Here is a 23,852-nt window from a genome sequence, read left to right as displayed (position 1 = left end):
TAAGTACAGTTGCGATGGACATCATCGACAGCTCCTGTCAGGAGAAGGATTACAGAAACTAAAAAGCACTTTCTCAGTTTTCTACCGGCAATCCCCAGACTAAGAATGCGCACTTTTGAGTCAGATGTATTGAGATTGGGTCCGCTACATTCTCTATCCATTAAAAGATTTAACAGATTTATTGAAGTATAAGTGAAGTGTGAAGAGAATTAGCATTGCAATGATCGTCAATAAAAAATATATTTATTTTATCTAGTCCTACTTTGAACTCAGAGTAATGAGTATATCTAAATTTGTTGTTAATTTAAAAAATGCAATAGGACCTACTTAAGAGAAAAAAATTCAAATAATATTGATTACCTACTTTTGCAGTACGAACCATAAGCAACACAGTCATGGGTATTTATAGATCGAGGTATTCAAGATAATTATGAATTTTTCATGCAAAGCGATAAGATAAAACAATTTAAATGAAATTGACAACGGTTTGAGAAATCGCACATAAACGGCACATGCACACTGCAATATACATAGTATACTAATAAATAGGTAGTATACATCGGGTGGTTTTTTAAGATCATGAGAACTTAAGATGATAATTCAAAACAGAAATACTGTTGGAATGATTTTTTTTTCATTATAATCTGGTAGATAATTTCATGGCATTTATTTTTTGAATATTATATCCGGCATATGTCGATCAGTGCCATTTTTGACTACTTTTTCCAATAAATCTGGCCGTATGGCGTCAACGGTGACTTGAATACTTCAATATACCGATTTTTAAGACCGCTGTACGGCAAATTTATAGAAACGATTCACGATGACTTGCCAGCTCCTCCTCCTATTTGTGGTGTGCGTCTTGATGTTGTTAAAGACCGAGGGGCGACCGCTATTAGAAAAATGTTTTTATTAATTTTGGTTTCACCGAGATTCGAACTAACGTTCTATCTGTGAATTCTGAATGGTAATCACGCACCAACCCATTCGGCTACGGCGGCCTTGCCAAACCTTACTGAACTGAAATATCGATATCGATAGACATATACTTTGCAATAAAGTTAATACACAAAAAGGCATAAAAACTAGTAACTAATAAAAATATGCCGTTTTTGCTATATTCTTTGTTACTAAACGGTTTTCTAAAAACAGGTGTTACAGGTGAATGGACTGCGCTATCGAGAGATTGTTAACGATGGCGCTACGAACAAGACGACGCTACGTTCCACACAAGCAACGAAACGATTGATCTTTTACGGGAAAAGTTTCCGGACTGTGTTATCTCTCGAAGAGATGATCACAATTGGCCACCGAGATCTTGTGATTTAACACCTTGTGACATTTTTATTTGGGTCCACGTGAAAGAGAAGGTCTACGCCAACAGCCCAGCGTCGATTGAAAACCTCAAAGATGGAATTCGTGAGGCTATTGAGGACATAGGGCAGCCACTTTGCAATTCGATTATGGAAAATTTCATGAAAAGGATATTGTCCTGCCTGTAAGCGTGGTCGTGGTGGTCATTTGTCTGATGTTATTTTCCACTATTAACGGCATACCTTCCTCTTTATAATGAAATAAACATCCGATAATTTATATTAAAAAATAGCATTTTTCTTTGAATATCAAAATAACACCTCTTTTTTAAAAACCCTTTATTTTGATAAGTATTTTCTTAATATATATTTTTCTTAATACAGCAAAATTGGCGCGTACACCCTTTTTGGATGTTTGGCCGAAGTCCTCCTCTTATTTGTAGAGTGCGTCTTGATGTTGTTCCACAAATGGAGGGGCCTACAGTTTAAAGCCGATTCCGAACGGTAGATATTTTTTATGAAGAATACACTCGGAGGTTTGCCATTGCCTGCCGAGGGACGACCGCTATTAGAAAAAACTGTTTCTTCAATTTGGTGTTTCACCGAGATTTGAACCTACATTCTCTCTAAATTCCAAACTAAAGTCAGCTGAACAATACTCACTCTCACTTTTTGTAGAGCGTAGAAAATGCCGCACATTCGCCTGGTCAGAGTACAAGAGTTTAAGAAAGGAAACAAAAATAGAGAGCCTTGACGCAAAGCAGAATAATGACAACATTATTGCGAGAAAAGAATACAGCACTATTCAAATTTTGCAGTGCTCTTTCAGAAATATCGTTAAAACAAACGTATTTAAGGATGTCAATCAGTTCATATATAAGTAGAATGCGTTACCTGAGTCCAACGTTTACCAATTTGTCTAACGATATGTCCACACGTGAAACTCCAACGATGATTTCCCTTATGCACGAGACACTTATGTGCCATCGAAGCCAGAAGAAAATCAATTTGGAAACTAACTTTTCAACAATTCATCAAAGTCCAATTTTGATGTTGTTTGAGACAATCGTTAGGCTTTTGGCGATGAGTGATTGCAAGTTATTAATTTTCTCAAAATTTCTTCAGTAGCTTTGGCGTCTATTCCGCAAACCGATGTATTCCAGACAACTATCATCGCTTGTGCTAGTCTCTCCGCCGCCTCCTGTACTGATTCTTCTCTTCATGCGCCTGAGCTTCTCATAATTCTTCAAGAAATATCCGAGGGCAGATTTTTTGCATCCTACTTATTTTATTTCATAAATCAAGTCTATAGTTACAAAACCTTACAGACGGACTAGAGTCACAAAATGACTTAAATATAATATTTATAGATAAGACTTAAAAGTAATTTTATTCCAACTTAGATAAACACAGAGGTCTAGGAAGCGTGCAATCAAAATCTAGAAGCTGTGTTGAACTTTTTCGATACTTTGGGAGTAAGGCGTATAAATCTGATTCTGAGGCATATTCCAACATTGGCCACACTAGGGAGTTATAAAGTATTTTCCTAGCATACGGATCCTTAAAGTCTCACGCATAACGTAGCATGAAGCCCAAGTTAGACTAGGCCTTATCAATAGCGAAACTAATGTGATTCCTGGTCGAAAACAATACCTACATCCAAAAATTCATTAACGGCGGAAAGACGAGCATTAGAAATGTTATAAGAAGAGGCAATCGGATTTAGAGCTATAGCCACTGATATTAAGCGACAATTTGTTTCTGTTACTGCTTTCGGATAGACCACTTTTTAATAACGAAATATCTGAAATGCAGGTAATTCTGTGAAAAATGATCAAATCAGAGCAGAAATTCGGCGTGGTTAAAACAGGCACGAGTATCATTAATAATAAGCAGAAATAGCAGACCACGAATACAACTCTAAGGCACACCAGAAGTGGCAACAGAGGGGTGTGAATCAATTAATAAATATTACCGATTTCAACATATGAGGTTCGAATTTGAATAGAAGCCTAGAAATATTTTTCTATAAATTTCTATTGAAAACCAAAATATTACTCTTGCCACTTTTGATAATTTCCTTAAAAACCGACATACTTAGACTTGCACTGCCATTACACGACAACGTTCACAAATCACAAATACTTTATGATCTAGAAAGGAATATATATATATATATAATTGGCGCGTACACTTCTGTTAGGTGCTTGGCCGAGCTCCTCCTCCTATTTGTGGTGTGCGTCTTGATGTTGTTCCATAAATGGAGGGACCTACAGTTTCAAGCTGACTCCGAACAGCAGATATTTTTGTGAGGAGGTTTTTCATGGCAGAAATACACTCGGAGGTTTGCCATTGCCTGCCAAGGGGCGACCGCTATTAGAAAAATGTTTTTATTAATTTTGGTGTTTTCACCGAGATTCGAACCGACGTTCTCTCTGTGAATTCCGAATGGTAGTCGCGCACCAACCCATTCGGCTAGGGCGGCCGAAGGCATATAATCCATCTATTAATACCAAAAACGTAGCCCATCTGTTGAATCTAATACCAAGTCTATACCTGGCCACATTTTTATGCCTGCAGCTGTACATAATACGCGAAAGAACAGTTTTGATTGAGACCTAGTAGTTGATAATAAGAATAATGGAAATACCTTTACGAAAATGTTCGTCAATTTTAATTTCGGTAAAGAACAAAAAATTGTAAGTAAAAACCCTATTCGCTATTTTATGTACATACAACTTTGATTGTTCAGAGGGGCTTTGCTCACATAAAATGTATTTGAAAACCAAGCACAGTGTAACATCTCCATATAAGCAGTGGCCAAAAGTAGTAACATGGTTCGATTTCATTGAAATGTGGTATGAGCTCTACTTTCACTAAGGAAAGACGAAATATGAAATATAAATATACGAGGTAATGGTAAACGAAAAACATACATATCTAGTTTTGAAGAATGTTTACATATACATTTATGCATCAAGGAAAGAATAGATTTAAGAGACGGCCAAAGGCACAGGTTAAATAAGGACTGGTTGTGATGAAACTTGGAGTATATTCTTATTTTATTTAGAAAAACATTTGTCTGGAAAATAGTGAAGATTAGTGAAGAATAGTGAACTATCTTTTTTGGCGGCAATTTTTAAAGATGAGGCGATTTAGATAAAAAAAAATTATGGGTTCACCTTTATTGTACTTAGAAATGTAAAGAATGGCCTCTGCCACCCACTTCGTAATGTACTTAATTTATTATTATTAAAGGAAAAGGAGTGAGACATCACTTCTATACCGAACACCTCCGGCTATTACTCCACTTATTTTAATAACCTTATAAATAGAAAAAAATAGTAGTTACGAAAAACAAGCATTAATTTTTATTAATTTTTTATAAATATGTATTTTTAAACAAAAATATAAATATCAATGCTCCAATAAAGAATCAGTTGAACTAAGACTAACAAAATCGCCTCCCTACCAAATTAAGAGCCTTTGATTAGGGTGGGAAATGTGGCATTACGCCTTCTGTGTATAGTTAGAAAAGTTTATTGACACCCACAGAATGCAAAGATGTGGCCAAAGTCAAAACGTTTATCGGCTCTCAGAAAATTCGGAGGAGTCAGCTAATTTGCTGACGTCATAAGAGATATGGCAGCGATTTATTTACGAAAAAACTGGGATTATGTTGATCATATACGAAAAAATAAACGCAACCACTGCCCATACTATGGTGTTGCAGTCTAAACAAGGACCGATTGGAAGAGAGGAAGAATACGTGTAAAATGAGCCTTCACAATTGGGCTCCCAAGTCCCCTACGACGTAACACCCAAAGTTACTCTCACAATTCCGCTGCAAATGGTCAAACCTTGTAATCCATCATTCCTGCATGACACCTCTTTTCATTCTTTCTTATTAAAATGTTATGTGTCTGCTGCAAGCTTTTAAGAAACAAAGATTAGTAAATATTGTCAGCCCAGAAGTATTCGTATCGCTCATTTTCTGCAGTAGCACACATATAAGCTGTTGGACAGCAAATGCATGAGCATGTCGCGGAAGCATTAGAAAAAGAAAATAAAGACAAATAAACAATAAATTGCTTCTTCATTTTTAAACAAAAAAGATAAAGCCTCCGGAAAACCTTAAACAAAACCAACACTTTTTATACAAAAAAAAAGATTTTTGTCAAACTTCCAAATTTAAGAATTTGCTATTTCGACATCTCAGAAACAAAAATTGCTACAAATTTCTTTCGTTCCTTTTAAATTGATTTATTTTTATTCGATCGATTGGTATTAAAATATTAATAAATTTACCAACTTCATTTTTACTATTTTCAGTCATATGTGTCACACTGTGCGAGGTATAGTAAACCGAACGCACAAATACACGCGCAGTACTTTGAATAACGTAATCGATAATGAAAGTTGCAAAGGAAATGATAACGATACCGATAATTCATAATTTACGTGCGGCAGTAAGTACGTGGAAACAGCAAACACCAACGACTAGTAGAAACTAAAAAAACGATTTGGGCAATAAATATCCGGATGTTATTTATAACTTATAAATTATAATTGGCAGAGACAATACGTAGGTAAAGACAAAATTTCTGCTCACACTTGCAGACAGAATTTCCAAGTCATAAACCCCTCCAAACAAACTTTTATTGAATACATAATGATAAAATTGCTGTGTTGTTCAGATATAAATACAAAATAATGTTTTGGAAAAGGTCGTATAAATAAAATAGGAGTCGTATAAATTTGGTTTAAATTATTTTTTATTACTGCCAGAAATTTTACTGCCGTCAAGAGATTAGTTTAGCGACAGAATTTGTTCATAACCAGAAATTGTTCACACTAACTATATTTTAATCTAACACATAGTGAGACATTAAAGCATAAAAACAGAATAAAATGTTGAAAGGAAGAAACGAGTCACTCAAGACACCACTCACGACTTTCGCGGCGGGCACCAATGACACTAGGCCACTTAACTTTTTTTACTTTAAAGCCGATTGTGAGTAGACCTAGCTTCAACTAAATCTACAGTAGGTTCCTTTATGAAAGAGACAGAAAAGAGGTAAGAGTACATTGAATTGAAAAACTCGAAGTTCCTTACATTTCAGCTCAGGTCTTTTTTGGCACTTTGAAAGATATTAACTCAAAGGATATCAAAAAAAGATATCGCCCAGATTGATTATGACTTTCAAGTACAAGTTGGACATTCATCATCAAAAATTTATATCATCTTACAGACCAAGGCTCACCAGGAGCTATGTACAAGGTGGCGCAAAATTCATCACCCTATGTATAATATTAGGCAAACAGACAAGCAATGGAGCGCGTATAGGTCAAAATAAAGCTTTCCATCACTCAAAATGATTTTTTATTTAGTACAACTTAAAAAAAAAATTGGTGATTAATTTTGCGCCATCTCGTATAACGCCAAACGATGATAATGATCAACAATTTATCTCAAACGCTTGAGAAATTTAGAATTATGAGTTGAGCTTAAGTATTTTCTTCACTGGAGAAACGGATATAACACTCGCCATTCCAAAAGATTTTATTTAATGATTGTATTTAGGAAGTTGAGGCCCAAACTTGAAGATTCTAGAGATATATATACATATATAATTGAGGCGTACACCTTTTTTGGGTGCTTGGCCGAGCTCCTCCTCCTATTTGAGGGGTGCGTATTGATGTTGCTCCACAAATAAAGGGCCCTATAATTTTAAGCCGACTCCGAACGCCAAATGGTTTGTTTATGAGGAGCTTTTTCATGGCAGAAATACAATCGGAGGTTTGCTATTAAAAAAACACGTTTTCTTCATGTTGGTGTTTCACCGAGATTCGAACCTACGTTCTCTCTGAATTCAGAATGGTAGTCACGCACCAATCCATTTGGCTACTGTGGCCACCAACGAGAAATACTCTTTTTAAATTTAACTTCAAGTTGAATGATAGAATGTTTAAAAGTAATACTTAAAATACTTTTTTTGCCTTTGTTTTCTTTTATTCCAACCTTTAAACACTTACAGTAGGCAACAACTCCGCCAAGGTCTGCTTATATTCTTCAAGAACTTGATGGTGTTCCACGTCCAAAATATCCGCCATATTTACTTGTTGAAAAATATTTCTTTATGTACTTTGAAATTTAATTACCCAAACGATTAGATATCGTTAACAAGGAAATTTTATAGAAGTCACTTCACTGACTGAAACGAACCGGCCGCACCACACTTTCTGAGCACTTAACGCACAAACACTCACAAATTATTATAGCTAAGCACAAAAATCACACCAACGCGTATAGCGATTAGGTAAATTGCTCGTGAGGATTAAATGACCGACCGCCTGACTTATCTTGACTCGATTCGACTAGCCTTTGCCGTAGATTATTCAACACTGACCGAAAAGCAGCAAATGGTTTTGCCAATTCTGTAACAGACCAAATCAGACTAACTGATTGATTTTTGCGGCTGGAACGTTGAAGTGCATACAAATTGTTCGATATAGTTTCGAAGCAACAAGACCAAAAGTATTTAGGTACTGCTGATAACTAACACATAACAAATGGTTTTATGAATCGATATGATAAAATATTCAATCAGCACAAGCCATATAAACACATATGTGAGTAAGTATATGCACACATACAGTTGCGTACATTAAAATCTGGAAATCGAAAAATTCCATTTTTTGCAGCATTACCTTTTACCTATTTTTTTGTCCAGATTGTAATTGTGCTTTTAATACATATGGTTTTGAAATAAATATTTTATATTATTTTAGTTGAAGGGCTGTTGAGCAGGCATCTTGGCGAAGTATTTATAATATAATTTCGATAACACAGTGTAATCTTTAAACATTTCTTGAAAAAGTATTGCATATATTTTGCAGGTTACGCTACTCTAGACCGCGAATATTCCTCGAACTGGTAATTCTGAAGCGTTCTGAGCCGATTTTCAACATCGCACACTAAGCCTGCTACAATATCAGAGAGCGATCTTACCGAAACCTACTTTTCCATCCATTTTCTAGCCAGTCTAGCCACTGAGCATTATTTACATATATATGCAAACTTGGCACCTGTACGATTTTTTATATCCGTAACTGTACTATATATGTGCATACCAACAGTAGTTCTTCGTATCTTTCAATGCGGCGTTATCACCTTCGCGAAGGCTACCAAAAAGAATAATGGCATATTCTCACTTTAATTTGGTTACGCGAGTCTCTCTGTGAATTAGGAATGAGAATGCCGAAATATGGTTTTAATTTTGATAATTGGATTGATGGTGAAATTACATTTCAATATTTGTGACCAAGGCTGTTTCGACAAATTAGAAATAACTTTTAAAGTAACAACGTGAGCAAAATATAATGTTTCTCATTCGTCTAATAGACTATGCAGTTTAGAGAATTCAACATATTCCCGGCACACCACCTCACTAACAGAACTTTGATAAATAGTTAAATATAAATAATATACAATAATACTTCTCTTCATTCACACTTAATTGCTTGAAATAATAGAAAAGGAAATAAAAATCTAAATTATACACGAATATTATTATATAAATACTTATGTTACGTAAAGCTGATGGCCTAGCCGCTAATGCTTTTTAATTCATTGTGATTGTAATTCATTACTTTTCCAATTTTTTAAAAAAAAAAAAAAGAACAAAAAAAAAAAAAAAAAACAAAAAAAAAAACAAAAAAAAAAAAACAAAAAAAAAATTTTCTTTTTCCTTGTTCACTCCTCTGGGAGCATAGGGCCTCGACAATACCGTGTAGATGTTCCTATGCTGTTTTTGCACCGTCCCATGAGATGTCGGCATCAGCTGTTTTTAATTTGTACTATGTGAGACAAATGATTAGTGACAGAGTAACACTAATTTAAGTTTAGTGATCTAAGGTTAAAAAGCAATTTTTCCCTAAAACATTTTAACCCTTTATTATCTCTTATAGCGTATCGTTTTGACCCTTAATTTTACCAGAACCTAAAATGTGCTGTTAAAAAAGGAGTTAGAAACTTAGAGAAGAAAAAGTTCTACAAATATATGCCTTGGAAAATTTAACTACGGGTCTGCTCCCACCGAAACATAATAAGATTAATAAAAACAACCAACAAAAAATTAAAAAAGGAAATATCTATGTTATGATTTTTGTTTTTCATATATCTACACATGCTAATATCCGGTGAATATATTCGGTGAAGCCGATTGTGAACGAAATCGAGAAAAATTTTATTAAATATTACAAATTTTTCGAAACAACAGTTTGATCACAAATAAGAAAACTTGAATTGAACAGAAAAATGTTGACATCTAGGCGTCGACCCCTTTAGAGATTTCGATATATCAACCTGACGCCGTCGTTCTGCAAAGGAATTATCCATCCCGCATCCCTCACACCTTGACCTTGACTTTATCACAAAGATTTTTAGATATTTTCTTTGTGCCACATCATGTAATTCCGAGCATAACTCAAGCCTGACTTATGAACAGCTCACTTACATTATTCAAGTTGTCATGAAAACCTGCTGTTGGCAACTTGGTGAAATGAGGTGAAATCATTAACGCTGCACACAAAGTATTTGCTTTTAATGTTTTGTTTTTTGTTATGTTTTTAATTTTTTTTTCACTTTCTTCTTTTTTTCTAAATTTTGTTTGAATGCGCACACAAGTGTTTTACCTTTATAAGTAGGTACTTGTGACATTAGTCATCGTACTTACCTAAAGCAAATATTCGATAGCGGAATATTTTGGTTCCAAATGCTCTTTTTGCAAAGATATGAAAATTATCTTCTTTTTTTTCTGTACATATATACATACATATATTTGTCGATACAAAACAGCACTCAACTTGCTAAAGCAAATTTATGTGGCTGTCATTATTGAAAACCACATTTTTGGTAAAAAGCAAGCAAAGCACATACCTACATCCCGTTGGTTTGGTATCTGTATACACAAATATGAATGTACGAGTATTTGTTTTCCAAATCATTTCGTTCTCTATGTCACTTAACATTTAAAATCCCTGATTCGATTAACTTTTAATAGATTGAAGTGGCTAAGTACCTGTCACTTTGGAGATTTTATGCATTTTTTTAATTGATTTTCAAATAAGCGTTGTATTATCGCCTTGTATAGTTAACTAATTGGGCGAACATTGTAATTACAATAATATTAACTGTTAATATACTACGATAGCGTCAATTTTGATAAGAAAATTTGCTGTAACCGAATTCATTTCCGACAAGCAGCAAATAAGTCAATATTGAGGGTATAAACATTTTTAGAACACAAATTCATGAATCAACGTACAAATCTAAAATTCTAAGCAATTTTCAGTGGAAATTCTAAACTAGGTTAGTATGACTCAATTTAAATGTATTTTTGGGAATTCCAACGCTGTTTCATATCAGCATATTTTGCCAGGAATAGATAAACGATATTGATTGTAAGAAATTTGTGCAAAAATACCTCTGAATTTGTATATACCTTTCATTATCTTATGCTAATTTCATATTTAAAAGGTTTCTTTCAAAGGACATTTGGTCGAAAGGTTTAACAGCAGGTTGAAAATAGACAGAAATCACACAATAACGCAGCTGGGTTACGAATATCGGCAGAAAGGTGAAGCCGGTGATGGTTAAATGCAGAGTAAAGCAAGTTCGTTACACTTTCCAAAATCTTTCTGCAGTAATTTTTATTGTCCAATAGATTGCAGCAAGAAAATATATTCCAGAAGTAGTTACAGGACAACTTGGCATATAAAGGGTGGTTAAGTTTTAAGGGCCGGTATTGATTTTGAATAAAATACATTTTTTTAAGAAATTAGTGTTATTTCTCTTTATTATGATAATATTGGCATGGCTCAATTACGTATGAAACAAAATATCGGCCAAATGGCCACCGCGGCCTAGGCGGCACATCTCCAAAGACCACCAAATGCAAATAGTTCCTTATCTAAAGGGTGGTTAAGTTTCAAGGGCAGGTGTTGATTTTGAATAAAATATAATTTTTTTAAGAAATTATTGTAATTTCTCTTTATTATGATAATATTGGTATGGCTCAATTACGTATGGAACAAAATATCGGCCAAATGGCCGCCGCGGCTTCGGCGGCACACCTCCATCCGATGGTCCATAATTGAGGTTCTATGCCGTTAATGTGACGAATTATCTCATCCTTTAGCTCTTGAAGCGTTGCTGGCTTATCGACGCACACCTTTTCTTTCAAATAACCCCAAAGAAAGAAGTCCAACGGTGTTGTTGACGTTTAGGTGTGGTTCACATTCAACATCGGCCCTTGAAATTGAACCAACCTTTACAACGGACACATTTTCCCCATTTCCATTTTTAGCTATACAACGTGGTTCACATTTTTAGGGAGACAAACTCACGCTAATGGAAAATAAGGTATACTTACCATTACTCTCGCAACAGTTCACAGATCTTAAAGCTAGCCTCAATTTTGAAGGCAGCACTGACTATTAATAGTATATCCAAGATTATAGAGCAGATATGCCCAACATTTGAGCACGCGAACGAAAACAGCTTTTGCACATTCACATGTAAACACGAAAGTGAAATAGTATCTATAAGTAGAAGCTGACAGGAGTCTCGAATACAATCCTGATATTTCGTCAACAGTTTCAGTGATTCAGTTTCACTGCACGCAACGTTATTTATTCGATTTCTTATTTAAAGCGTGGAAAAGGCAGAAAATTTGCAAAATTTTAGTCTCAAGCATCCCAATTTTATCTCAAGATATAGAAAAAAATCAAATAAACTCTTTTGCCAGGATAATCGTATGCGAGGGGCGTCGTGATCCAATACATTTTCACTGAAAATTGGTTTCTTTGTAGGATTGAATCAAGGCGGAATAATCAAGGTATAGTAATGAGGCAGTTTTCTCTATTCCTTTTCTGACATACCGCTCGCTGCCTTATATAGTATTTTACAAAGTTGTCTTTATTCTTTAGACATTTCACGTGTTGCTTCTTTGGAGGCATTCATATGCAAATATTTAGGGGCTAATTTCGCTAATAGCTTTAAAATATTATTTGCTTGCCGCCGTAGCCGAATGGGATGATGCGTGAGTACCAAGAAAAAAAATTTCTAATAGCGTCGCCCCTCGGCAGGCAATGACAAACCTCCGAGTGTATTTCTGCCATGAAAAAGCTCCTCATAAAAAAATATCTGCCGTTCGGAGTCCGTTGTACGCGCCAATTATATATACCTATATATAATATATACATTTTTTTTAATTTTCTGTTTGAATTCTTATGAAAAAATGTTATTTATTTGTAAATAAAAACAAAATTAAAAATGCCTAGGACAAGCTATGCAGTTTGCAGAAAAACTTATGCAGAGGACTGAGATAGAGTGGTCGAAGACGGGATATTTCAACTTTTTACGCCACAGCCATGAAGTTGACTTTCCAATAAATTAAAAAAAGGCTATTTTTCAAGTGCAGAGAGAATTTTTACAATAGTTTGCCCAAGGAAGTCATTTTGACTGCTCTTTAATTTCAATTAGAACAATTACCTACTTCCAATAAGGTTGTGCAAATTTTTCGTACTGCTCTTATCACTTCACCTGTACAATTCCCCCATGGACTTGAGTAGAATAAGGAGAAAGCTGAAAAATTTTTGAAAAAAATTAGTAACATTGAGATTTATTAAATGTTAAAAATTTTGGTACAAAGTTTTTAAAATGAAATATCTCTGGTTCTTTCCGACTCTGTCCGATCTGCAGAATTTATTCAACAAGTGCAAGCGATCATTGACGAGGTCCCTTCAAAATAAATTAGGGACCTTGCGAGGGAGCATAATGATTCTGCGAGTCTTACCCATCGAGTTGTCCATGAGGATCTCCGGTATAAATCAAAAATTCCTTCTAAAAAAATGGCACACCATGAAGCGCCTAAGATGTTATGAGTTTTTTGTGACGAAAATTTTTGTTTACCAATATGTTACCAAAAGACCGACCAACTACAGAAACGTACACAGCGACAGATGGCTATGTTTCAATTCAATTCAAAATTTCGAGTGAATTTTGCTGCATACATCGAGGTTCTAGAGACAGTAGTGAAACCCTGGATTGATAGCGCACGCGGTGACAGCCCATGCTTCTTTCAGCAAGACACTGCTTCCTCACACAAAGCGATGGCGATGCAAGATTGGATGGCTGAATATTTCCATGACCACAGAACACCGAACTTATGGTCGATTAACTCACGAGACATTCAATCCCCTGGATTACTAGTTATGGGGTATAGTTGAGCGTGAAATCAATAAGCAGTCTCATAACACAATTTCTTCTATGAAGACTGCAATTATTATGGGCCATATAAATAAGGAGCGTTTGATTCGGGCATGCAATCGTTACTGCAGCTAATGGAAATTTATTCAATGATTTTATATAAATATAATAAGTTAATGTTGTGCAAAAAATGAGTAGAGTTTCATTACATTTTGTTCAAAATAAAAGCTAATTAGTTTTAGTCTCAAGTTATCCTCAAATACCGTACACACTAGGGTGGTCCAAAAATGCATGGGAAAAAATTTATATTAAAATTTTTATGCTGCCGCCCGCCATAATGGTAAAGAATGAAAAATAAAAAGACCCGTATTTTTTTTTTTTTTAATCAGACCATATTTAATGGTGCCGCCGGGGCTTTGAAATATCCCATGTATTTTGCATGGGAAAAAAATACTTTTTCGTAGATTTCATGTAAAAACCTGGAAAATGAATATCTTTTAACCGGATAACTCAGTTTCTCTTCATAATTGGTCAGGGAATAACAACCAATTATGAAATAATTAATTTTTTTTGTATTAACTATTTTTTATAGAACCCCAGAAAGCCCCCATAAAACGAAAATCTAAGAAAAAATCAAAAAACAATATTTTATATTACTTTTATGAAAATAGTTAATACAAAAAAAATTAATTATTTCATAATTGGTTGTTATTCCCTGACCAATTATGAAGAGAAACTGAGTTATCCGGTTAAAAGATATTCATTTTCCAGGTTTTTACATGAAATCTACGAAAAAGTATTTTTTTCCCATGCAAAATACATGGGATATTTCAAAGCCCCGGCGGCACCATTAAATATGGTCTGATTAAAAAAAAAAAAAATACGGGTCTTTTTATTTTTCATTCTTTACTATTTTGGGGGGCGGCAGCATACAAATTTTTTTTGGACCACCCTAGTACACACCCTGTATAAGTTTGCGTATTCGTTTATTTGTTTGGGCACAATGCCTCAAAGGGATGTTGGGCTACAACTCTTTGGAATCTTGTGGTAATCAAGCACAACACTGTAGTTGTACAAGTAAGTTTTGCCTTCTAAAATAGCTCTATTTTAAGTACTGAGTATCATATCAAGTGGTCTACGAAACTTTTTTGTGAATTTCTTCACCTTCCAGAGTTAAAGTTAAAAAGAGAAATACGATCAATCTTAACAGTTATTAGCAAAACTCTCACCTCAGTTCACATATTTATAAACAAAAATTAAAAATTATTAGCATGAAAAAAAAACAATTCGAAAGCGTTTACTTAATTTGTCATAGCCTTTCAAAGTCATGAAAAAATACTCAACTAATTCAAAGTAGAACAAAGGCCGTGGCTAAAGATATGTAAATATTTAAATATTTAATGGCAAAACAACAACATTGGTAAACAAAGTAGGTGCGGAAATATTTGATAAAACCGAGTGAACTTTAGGAACAGTCCACTTCAGTTGGCCGCAACGAGCTTCGACGAAATTCCCAGAGTAATGACTTCAACAACATAAGCAAAGATAGTGAACCATTTATCAAATAGCATTCCAAACTCTCATAAAATTAGCAAATTATTTTATGCGTCAGTGAAACCTCTAAAAAAAAAAAATTCGAGTAATTTGCAAACCAGTTATAACAACAAAATAAAAACGCACAACGAGCACTTGCCCATTGCACTCTATGTGTGTACACCGTGCAGTTAGTTCAGCGTCGACGTTTTCACGGTGATGTAACCGCCATCATCATGACAGATTGTGCATAGTTAAGTTTTCCTTTCTTTCGCTGCAATCCATCTTACATGGATAGGTATGTAAATATGTATGTATGTACGTGCCATGAGCAGTGCGCATTTTGTCGCTTAAAAAGTGACATAATTACGACGCAACAACGACATTTACTACGTTTGGCATGCTGTTTGTCGTCGCCAATGCCAGCAACATCATTATCGGCGTCAAGTCATAAAAGCGGCATAGCATCAACGGCAGTGTCGCTGATGAATGCAACATTTTCACTCGCATCGCTCAACAAGAAATAAAAACGCACAAAGATTTACGCAAATCGATTGTTACTCGAGATGCGCCGAACCGGTTGCTTGCTGGTTGGCTGACTGATGCTGATTGTTAAGTTGTTTGGTTGGCTTGTCGGCAAGCTATACACTTGGCCATAAATCGAAAGTGGTCAATTAATGGACTGTTTTTGCTACTACTGGTTGTTGTTGGTCTCTATGTTGTTGCTTTAATCTATTTGTCAGTAGCATCGGTCATTGTGTGCAATCGTCGTTTCTTCTACAAATACATACAATAATTACCATTGAGTTGGTATGATTTACAATATTTTTCACTTTACGAGTATTCCAGAGTTCGCTTTGGCGCCGCATTTCAAATTAATTTCTCTGGCTCGTGTAATTTGCTGTTTTTTAATGTTACTTTTAGTTGTGAAGAAAATCAGAAAAAGATGTTTCAATTGTAAACAATAACAGCAGCAACAAAGTGTGGTCTTTGAGGTTGAACACACATGCTTGGTGAAAGTGTTTTTGCCAAATGCCCGAATACCTGGAAGACGCGAGTGAGTAATGCTGAATTTAGAATAAACAACCTTGCAGCAGCAACCTTGCCATGAAACAGTTGGATTTGGATAGCCACATGAGTTAAAAAACAAAAACAAAATATTTCCTTATTAATGCAACAACATAAAACAGCGAAAATAACAGCTTTTTTTATAAGTAGACCACTCAAGATATCATAGCAGAAAAAAAACAATTAAATCATGTGACCACAATAAAAGCCCGTTAATAATAATTGAGTATTGAAAAAGCAGTGAAGCTCACATCAAAAGTCGGGCAAACGTTTAAAAATTTTCTATCGAATTTTTAATTATCAAAGCTAAACTAAATGGTTATGAGTCTTCAGACAATGTTTTTTACAAGCGAATCGTATTTCATGGTGTGAGGCATAGCAGTGTAATAAAACTTAACAAAAGATTTGATTAAAAAAAGAGCCTAATTGCAAGTCGATCAAAATTGTACGAATGTATTTTACCTGTTTAATGGCAGCGGCCGTAGCCAAATGGATTGGTGCGTAACTATCATTCGGTAGTGTCCGGGTTCGAGACCTCGGGCATGAAACATTAAAAGATAGCAAAAGTTTTTTATACAGCGGCTACATCTCGGCAGGAAATGGCCAATACCATACAAGTGTATGTTTCAAATTCATCAAAATTTCCAACTTTTTAGTCGGAATTTTTGGAATAATGAGTGGGCAGTTTTGAAGTCATTAAATTTTTATATAAAAGAGTGCACGTTTAAAGTGACTCAAAAATCTTGTAGATTTATATTGTTTTTTTTTTGGCGGGAAGTCTGGCGCATTTTTTCCACAGACAAAAAATTTCAGGCATTCGTTACGTGGAAGAAAATCCGGAGCGTCGTCTTATCAACTTATCAAAAATCAACGCGAATTTTGAGCCACTACAAACGGGCAAAATAATACCCCAAAATTGAACAGGCTACGAAACTGCATACCCAAAATTTTTCAAAAATACTCACTAAAAATTTTAAAATGTTGATAAAATTTTGTCGAATTTTCTTTAGATTTTGTTAATTTTTTTTTTTAATTTTATACGAATTTGGAAGCCTTGTGTTATATGTTTTTTGTAGCAGTATGAACCATATTTTTACAAAACAATTTTATTTAATAAAAAATAAATATTCCAAACTCAGCAAGTTTTTGTTGTTGTTATTTTAGCAGCATAAACATTTCCCATACATATCCAGAGTGACAGCAGGATATAATTCCGGGTCGTTCCGGTAACGTAGAACCGACTGTCCAGTGCTCTTCTTCTATTTTGCTTAAAACAACCTTATCCGGTGAGTTTGAGCTCAATCGGCTGGCTACGTTTTCAGTTCACCGGTCCGAAACGGCTAAAATTTATATAAAACTTTGAAGACAAAACTATTTGGTTTCAAGAGAAATCAGTTTCATTTAGTGATAAACTACTAGGTAGCATGAAGAAACAGCAACAATGTTGAAAGACGTTATGTATCAACATCAAAAGATACTTGCCGAGTTAGGTTGTAAAAGTGTTTATTAAGTTTTTATAGTTTTTGTTTTTGGGTACACTTGAGTTTATTTATTTAGCACTGCAAATGTAATTATATGAGATTGATGCTACAGAGATAAAGCTTTTGCTGTTATTCCACTACCAGGTAAGTAATAGGGAACAGCAAGTAGATTAACGTAAGAAAGCATACACCACGACAACTTTTCGATTCATAAGCCGGATGAGAAGTGGAGTCTTAGACAAATGCTCACGAATAATAAACTCAGTGAGAGACGACGGGTCAACACAAATCTAACACACTGGTCTTTTAAAATTGATCAGTACGGTATGGCAACAGTTTAGTAAAATATCTCATAGTCAATTGATTATTTGTGCGCATAAAATTTCTCATTTGTTTCAAGTGTTGTTGAAAAGTTGATGTTTTTCGCCAATTGGAATTCCAATTACTGCTAAATTAATGTCCATTCCTTTGATTGAACGGACCATAGTCGAGAGTATTTCTCCTACGGAAGCGAAATTTTTAGTATGTGGACTCAACATTAATCCACTTATTAGCCCACTAGTAGTAGTTTTCGCCCCTAATACTTGCGCTTATCTGGTCCAACACTCTCGTGAAGTAATTAGTGAATAGCTGTACTACTTTACACATTTACCCCAACAGAAATTGTGAAAGAGAAGTAGAAGAAAAACGAATTGATATAATAAATTGTATAATATATATGATTTTGGCATTATCGATAAGATAATTTAATACCATTAGTGTTTAAATTTGATTTCTGTTCCGCTGTGCATACCAATACCCACGTACCCAATACGGCACGTGACAACACACTATTTCGCAAAAGTATGCGGCCGCCGTAGCCGAATGGGTTGGTGCGTGATTACCATTCGGAATTCAGAGAGAACGTAGGTTCGAATCTCGGTGAAACACCAAAATTAAGGAAAACATATTTCTAATAGCAGTCGCCCCTCGGCAGGCAATGGCAAACCTCCGTATTTCTGCCATTAAAAAGCTCCTTATAAAAATATCTGCCGTTCGGAATCGGCTTGAAACTGTAAGTCCCTCCATTTGTGCAACAACATCAAGACGCATACCACAAATAGGAGGAGGAGCTCGGCCAAACACCCAAAAAGTGTGTACGCACCAATTATATATATACGATATATGCGCCCAAGAACGTCTCCTGGAATAAAAGGTTAATGAAGACGATATGGCATGTTTTTATCTGCTTATTTGAACTTAATTACTGCGAACAATTAAGTCAAGAAAAGGTTTAAAAATAAATTGTTATTTGCAACAAAAAATTAAAATAAAATAAAAAGTTCAAATTTAGCAACTTCTGATTATCACATAGCAAAAGCAAACAAACACCCTACTTTAAACCAATGATTTATATTACACTGGACTGGAACCCGCAAGGGAGCAGAGAATGCGGTCGACCAAAAAACACTTGGGACGGTGCAAAAACCACAGCACAGAACCGTGTACGATGGAAGAGTCTTGACGAGGCTCTTTGCTCCCGAGAGGAGTGAACAAGAAAAAAAAAATTGAAAACGAATTTATTGTTTTTTCAAAATATTATCCATGAAGATCAATACAGTTTTGGAAGCGTTTGAAACATTTTTGGAGCACTTTTTCGAGTTTTTTGTTCGAACAACTTTCACGGGATTTTTTTTTTTTGTAGCAAAGTGCTATTATGATTGATTCTGAAAACCATTGCAACACAGTGGCTCAAGATGGTAATTTGCCACCAAAAATCGAAGGGAGTTGATCAACTTCTTACAGGGTCCGACACTCGAAGTGTAACTAATTAAAAAGGCCATAAATTTAGTTTGGAAAATTACTTTTATTCAATTCAAAGTAAAAAATGTGTGAAAATAATACAAAATTAAGAATAAATTTATTTTTACTCGATATGACTACCTTTTGCCTTGACTATGGCCTTGAGATGTTCCAGAAACGAATCGCAAGCTGCCCGAATGTGATTTGCAGGTATTTTGGGCCACTCGCGGACAATGGCTTTTTTCAGCGCCTCAATACTGGTGAATCTTTTAGTTTGAACTTTGCTTTCCAAAATGGCCCAAAGAGAATAATCCATTGGATTCGCATCTGGGGAATTTGAGAGGACGCTATGAAGTTTGAAACGTTGTTTTTTAGCCATTCTTGGTTCACTCGAGCTTTGTGAGACGGTGCCGAGTTCTGTTTAGACGTCCATGGTCTGCCACTGAAATGTTTGTCTGCCCACGGCTTCAAAGCAACCTCCAGAATACTTTCGCATTTACCTTGACACCAGGCTCGATGAAAACGATTGGAGAGCGCCCATCTGCGGTTACAACGGCCCAAACTATTACCTGTGGCGGATGCAGCCTCCTGGTGGCCAATCAATGACTCAAATTCTCGTGCATACAGTCCGTCAAATAAAGCCTATCGTTTTCGGAGTTTACGAATTGCTCAATTTGAAAAATTTTCTCGTCAGAAAACACAATGTTCGGAAATTGACCGCTTTCAGCCAAGCGAAGCAACTCCTTCGCTCTCTCAAATCTGACTTGTTGCTGGTTTGGTGTGAGATCATGCGCCTTTTGGATCTTGTAAGGCTTGACTTTGAGATCATTATTCAGTATGCGGTCAGATATTTTCAGTTCTTCCGTCATTTGATTGGCACTTCGTCGGGGGTCGGGGATTTCGCCCAAGTCGGTTCATGCCAAACCATGTTTTTTGAAAGGTATTTAGTACCTAGAAAACGTAAATCTTATAAATCTCACTCGCGCTGGATCTTCACTAGATATCATTCCACAAACCACCCTATTCGCCGAATTTAGTATAGTGTGATTTCTGGCTATTACCTAAGTTCAGCTGCGCGCTTTAAAGACGATTCCGGAAATCGACTTCAATAATTGTTAGCAAGATTGGGAAAACTTTTGGCATAAATGTCTTGTATCAGAAGGAAGGTGATGAAATCGATTTGGAAGAACAAATACAGATTTTAAAATGTATTAGGATTTTAAATCACGTTTCGAACATATATATATGGCATCCACGCATAAGAAGATATGAACAAAGAAATCCGTGTAAAATAAATCACAACCCAACGACGTTCAGTTCATCTCACGCACGAGCTGGAATTGCCTGCGCCAAAGATTTTTAGCACAAATATGGCATACGAGCACACGCTTAATATGAATGTATGTACATAGCTATGCATGTAAGTTCACGACCTGCAGGTAAATCTACTAGTTATCAAATGGTGCGCGCATAACCGATTTGAGAATTTTTTTCCGCACTGTCACTGAAGTTAAAAAATCATATCTAAACGTAATTTTTTTATCGACTTACAATTGGAATATTTGTGCTAAAAATTGTTTAATAAAAATGTGCTTCATTTCTTCATGTGTTCCCTGCAGGGTATGCATTGCAAGCCCCACTTAATCCCTTGACTGGGCAAATAAGTATGTGAATATGTATGCTTGCATGTAAAATATGTATGCGTGTATCTCCCGACCTACATGGCACCACGCCCATTCTTGTCAGCTTCATAAGCTGACAGTTTCACGTTCATTTTTTTATTTACTTTTTACAATCTTTTTGTTATTTATCACGAATATGCGTGAATGCATACTTTAATGCAGTTATGTGGAGTTTTATTTTGTTTTTCGTTTTTATCGAAATGGGAATCAGCGCATGGACCAACAGGCAGTTGATTTTGCTAGTAGCGACCACCGCATATGCACTAATACACCGTCTTCCAGCAGTCCATAGTCGCTAAAGTTTGACTTACTATCTCAACATCACATATGTATGTGCGATATATTTAAATGCATAAATATATTTATATACATATACAGGGTTGGCCATATTAAACTGACCCATTGAGTAACTCTATAACTTTTTACTGTAATTTCAGATCAGCTAATGACATACCGCGTTGGAAGCGTCAGTCGAAGGAGATTTATACCATGAAACAGTACACCCCAATAGAACGCGCTGAAATTGTTCAGCTGTACATTCAAAATTCCTTCTCAATTGTAAAAACGCAACGTGCGTGGAGAAAAAAAAATAAAGTGAAAAGTGCGCCGTCAAAGAACGCAATCAAGCAAATGCACAAAAGATTTTTGTCTTCCGGCACTGTGGCTAATACCCGACGTCCAAATAAAAAGCGGCCAAGACGATCTAACGAAAATATCGCGGCCGTACGAGCCAGTATCGAGTCATCGCCGCGAACGTCAGGTAATCGTCGTTCTGCTCAGTTGGACATCCCTCGGACCACTCTACGACGTATCATTCGTTTGGATTTGGGGATATTCCCGTACAAAATACAACTAAATCAACAACTGTTGCCGGCCGACAAGCCTCGTCGCTTGGAATATGCCAATTTTGTCGTCCGAATGGCCCAAACTGATGAGGATTTTTGGCATCAAATCATTATGAGTGATGAGGCCCATTTCTCCTTGAACGGAACCGTAAATAAGCAAAATTGCCGTTTCTACGCCACTGAAAACCCTCAAATTATTGAAGAGGTACCTCTCCACGACCAAAAAGTTACAGTCTGGTGTGGCATTTGCGCTGATATGGTCATTGGGCCGGTCTTCTTTGAAAATGGTCAACACCAACCATTGACCGTCAATCAAGAGCGTTATCGGGCCATGATAACCGATTTTGTGATGCCGATTGTTCGTGAAAATGGTATGGAGCACTTCTGGTTTCAGCAAGATGGCGCACCACCACACACAGCACGAGCCACCGTCAACTTATTGAAGACTTTGTTCCCTGGCCGTTTGATATCAAAAAGAGGCGATTTTGACTGGCCGGATTTGACGCCACCGGACTTTTTTCTTTGGGGCTATTTGAAATCTAAGGTTTACGTCAACAAGCCAAAGACACTAGGCGCACTTAAGGCCAATATCCGACGGGAAATAGCCGCCATATCGGCCGAGACGCTGGCCAAAACTATGGAAAACGCCGAAAAACGGGCACATTACGCTATACGAGCTAAGGGCGACCACTTGCGCGATATCATATTCAAAAAGTGATGTAAACGAATCTCCTTGAACTAAATTAAATGTTTTTCACAATGAAACACAAAAAAATGTTTCTTTTTCCATATTTTTTTAATAATCACATGGGTCAGTTTAATATGGCCAACCCTGTATAAGTGCATACATACATATAAACATATATACACAAATACCCATGACTCACTTTTTAGTTTGACACAAGCGTGCCGAGTTATGGACTAATGGAAATTTATTCATTCAACTTATATAAATACATACATACACATGACATGCATGCATACACATATGTATGTGTATGGAGGGAATATGTACGCAAGTCTAATGTTTAAAAGCGCTATGCGACAATACTGAAGGAATTCAGTCTAGAAAAGCTAATTAGAATTTATGTGCAGCTAATGGCAGAGAAGACGACTGCTGCCTACGCACTGTAGTAAAAGAATGGCAAAAATATGCTAAAAGTGGTAGACATAGTAGGTAAATACAAATATTGAAATCAGTCCTTTTTGGACTCACTTTTTCTTGGTGAGGCGGTAATTTCTCACCTAGGAACTGTACTATTCGTTTAAGGGTATCTGTGAAGAGATCTTAGGATAGTGCGAGCGTTTTCCCCATAATCCGCTTGCCTCGGCGGGCAATTCGCTTTCCATCCAGAATTCTACTGGAATGGTTCTTTCGATAGAAGTTTAGCAGAACACCTGCTTACTGAGCATTTTGTTGTGTTGCTTTACCAAAAATTACAGGTATTTTGTTTTCTCAAAAGTGGTTCTTAATAGCAAAATGTCTATGATAATAGAAACAAACAAAAGATTGTTAAAGCGGCCTGCTCCTTTGTTGATGCTTTAAGACACAAAATCGCAAAATCAGCTGATTCAGTGACATCACCTTGAATGAATTCGTTTTGCCTACTACTTTGTATTAACAAACTGTTAGGTGACCCTGTTTAGATGCGCGAATCCCAATATATATATTAAGTTCCTACATTTATGCAATTATTTGATCATCAGGAGTAAAAAACCTGTATTGTTAACTTGCCGTATCAGTCGTTGGTAGTTCTTGCCATGTTTCTTCTTAAAAACCAACATCCGAACTACTTAGGACCTATTACTTAAGATGCGCTAGTCAATACTGAAATTAAGTTTTAGTATCGATCACGTACAACATTAACTTGTAA

The 23,852-nt window shown here is 35.8% G+C and overlaps 1 protein-coding gene across 2 annotated transcripts in view; it reads right to left on the bottom strand.

Annotated features, from left to right (window-relative positions):
• Positions 1-23,852, bottom strand: part of LOC129237544 (plastin-3) — a 61,884-nt gene that overhangs the window by 6,842 nt on the left and 31,190 nt on the right. The window contains exon 1 of one of the 2 annotated variants that reach the window (XM_054872357.1): positions 7,350-7,734. The exons of the other annotated variant lie outside the window; for it this stretch is intronic. Within the exon in view, the coding sequence (XP_054728332.1) occupies positions 7,350-7,427 (78 nt within the window). The 5' untranslated portion in view covers positions 7,428-7,734. Of the gene's footprint in view, positions 1-7,349; positions 7,735-23,852 lie in introns of those variants that run through there. 2 annotated transcript variants of the gene reach the window in all.

This window comes from Anastrepha obliqua, chromosome 2 (assembly GCF_027943255.1).
Source record: "Anastrepha obliqua isolate idAnaObli1 chromosome 2, idAnaObli1_1.0, whole genome shotgun sequence".
NCBI lineage: Eukaryota > Metazoa > Arthropoda > Insecta > Diptera > Tephritidae > Anastrepha > Anastrepha obliqua.
Note: the sequence above shows the minus strand (reverse complement) of the source record. Positions and strands in the feature narration are given on the sequence as shown.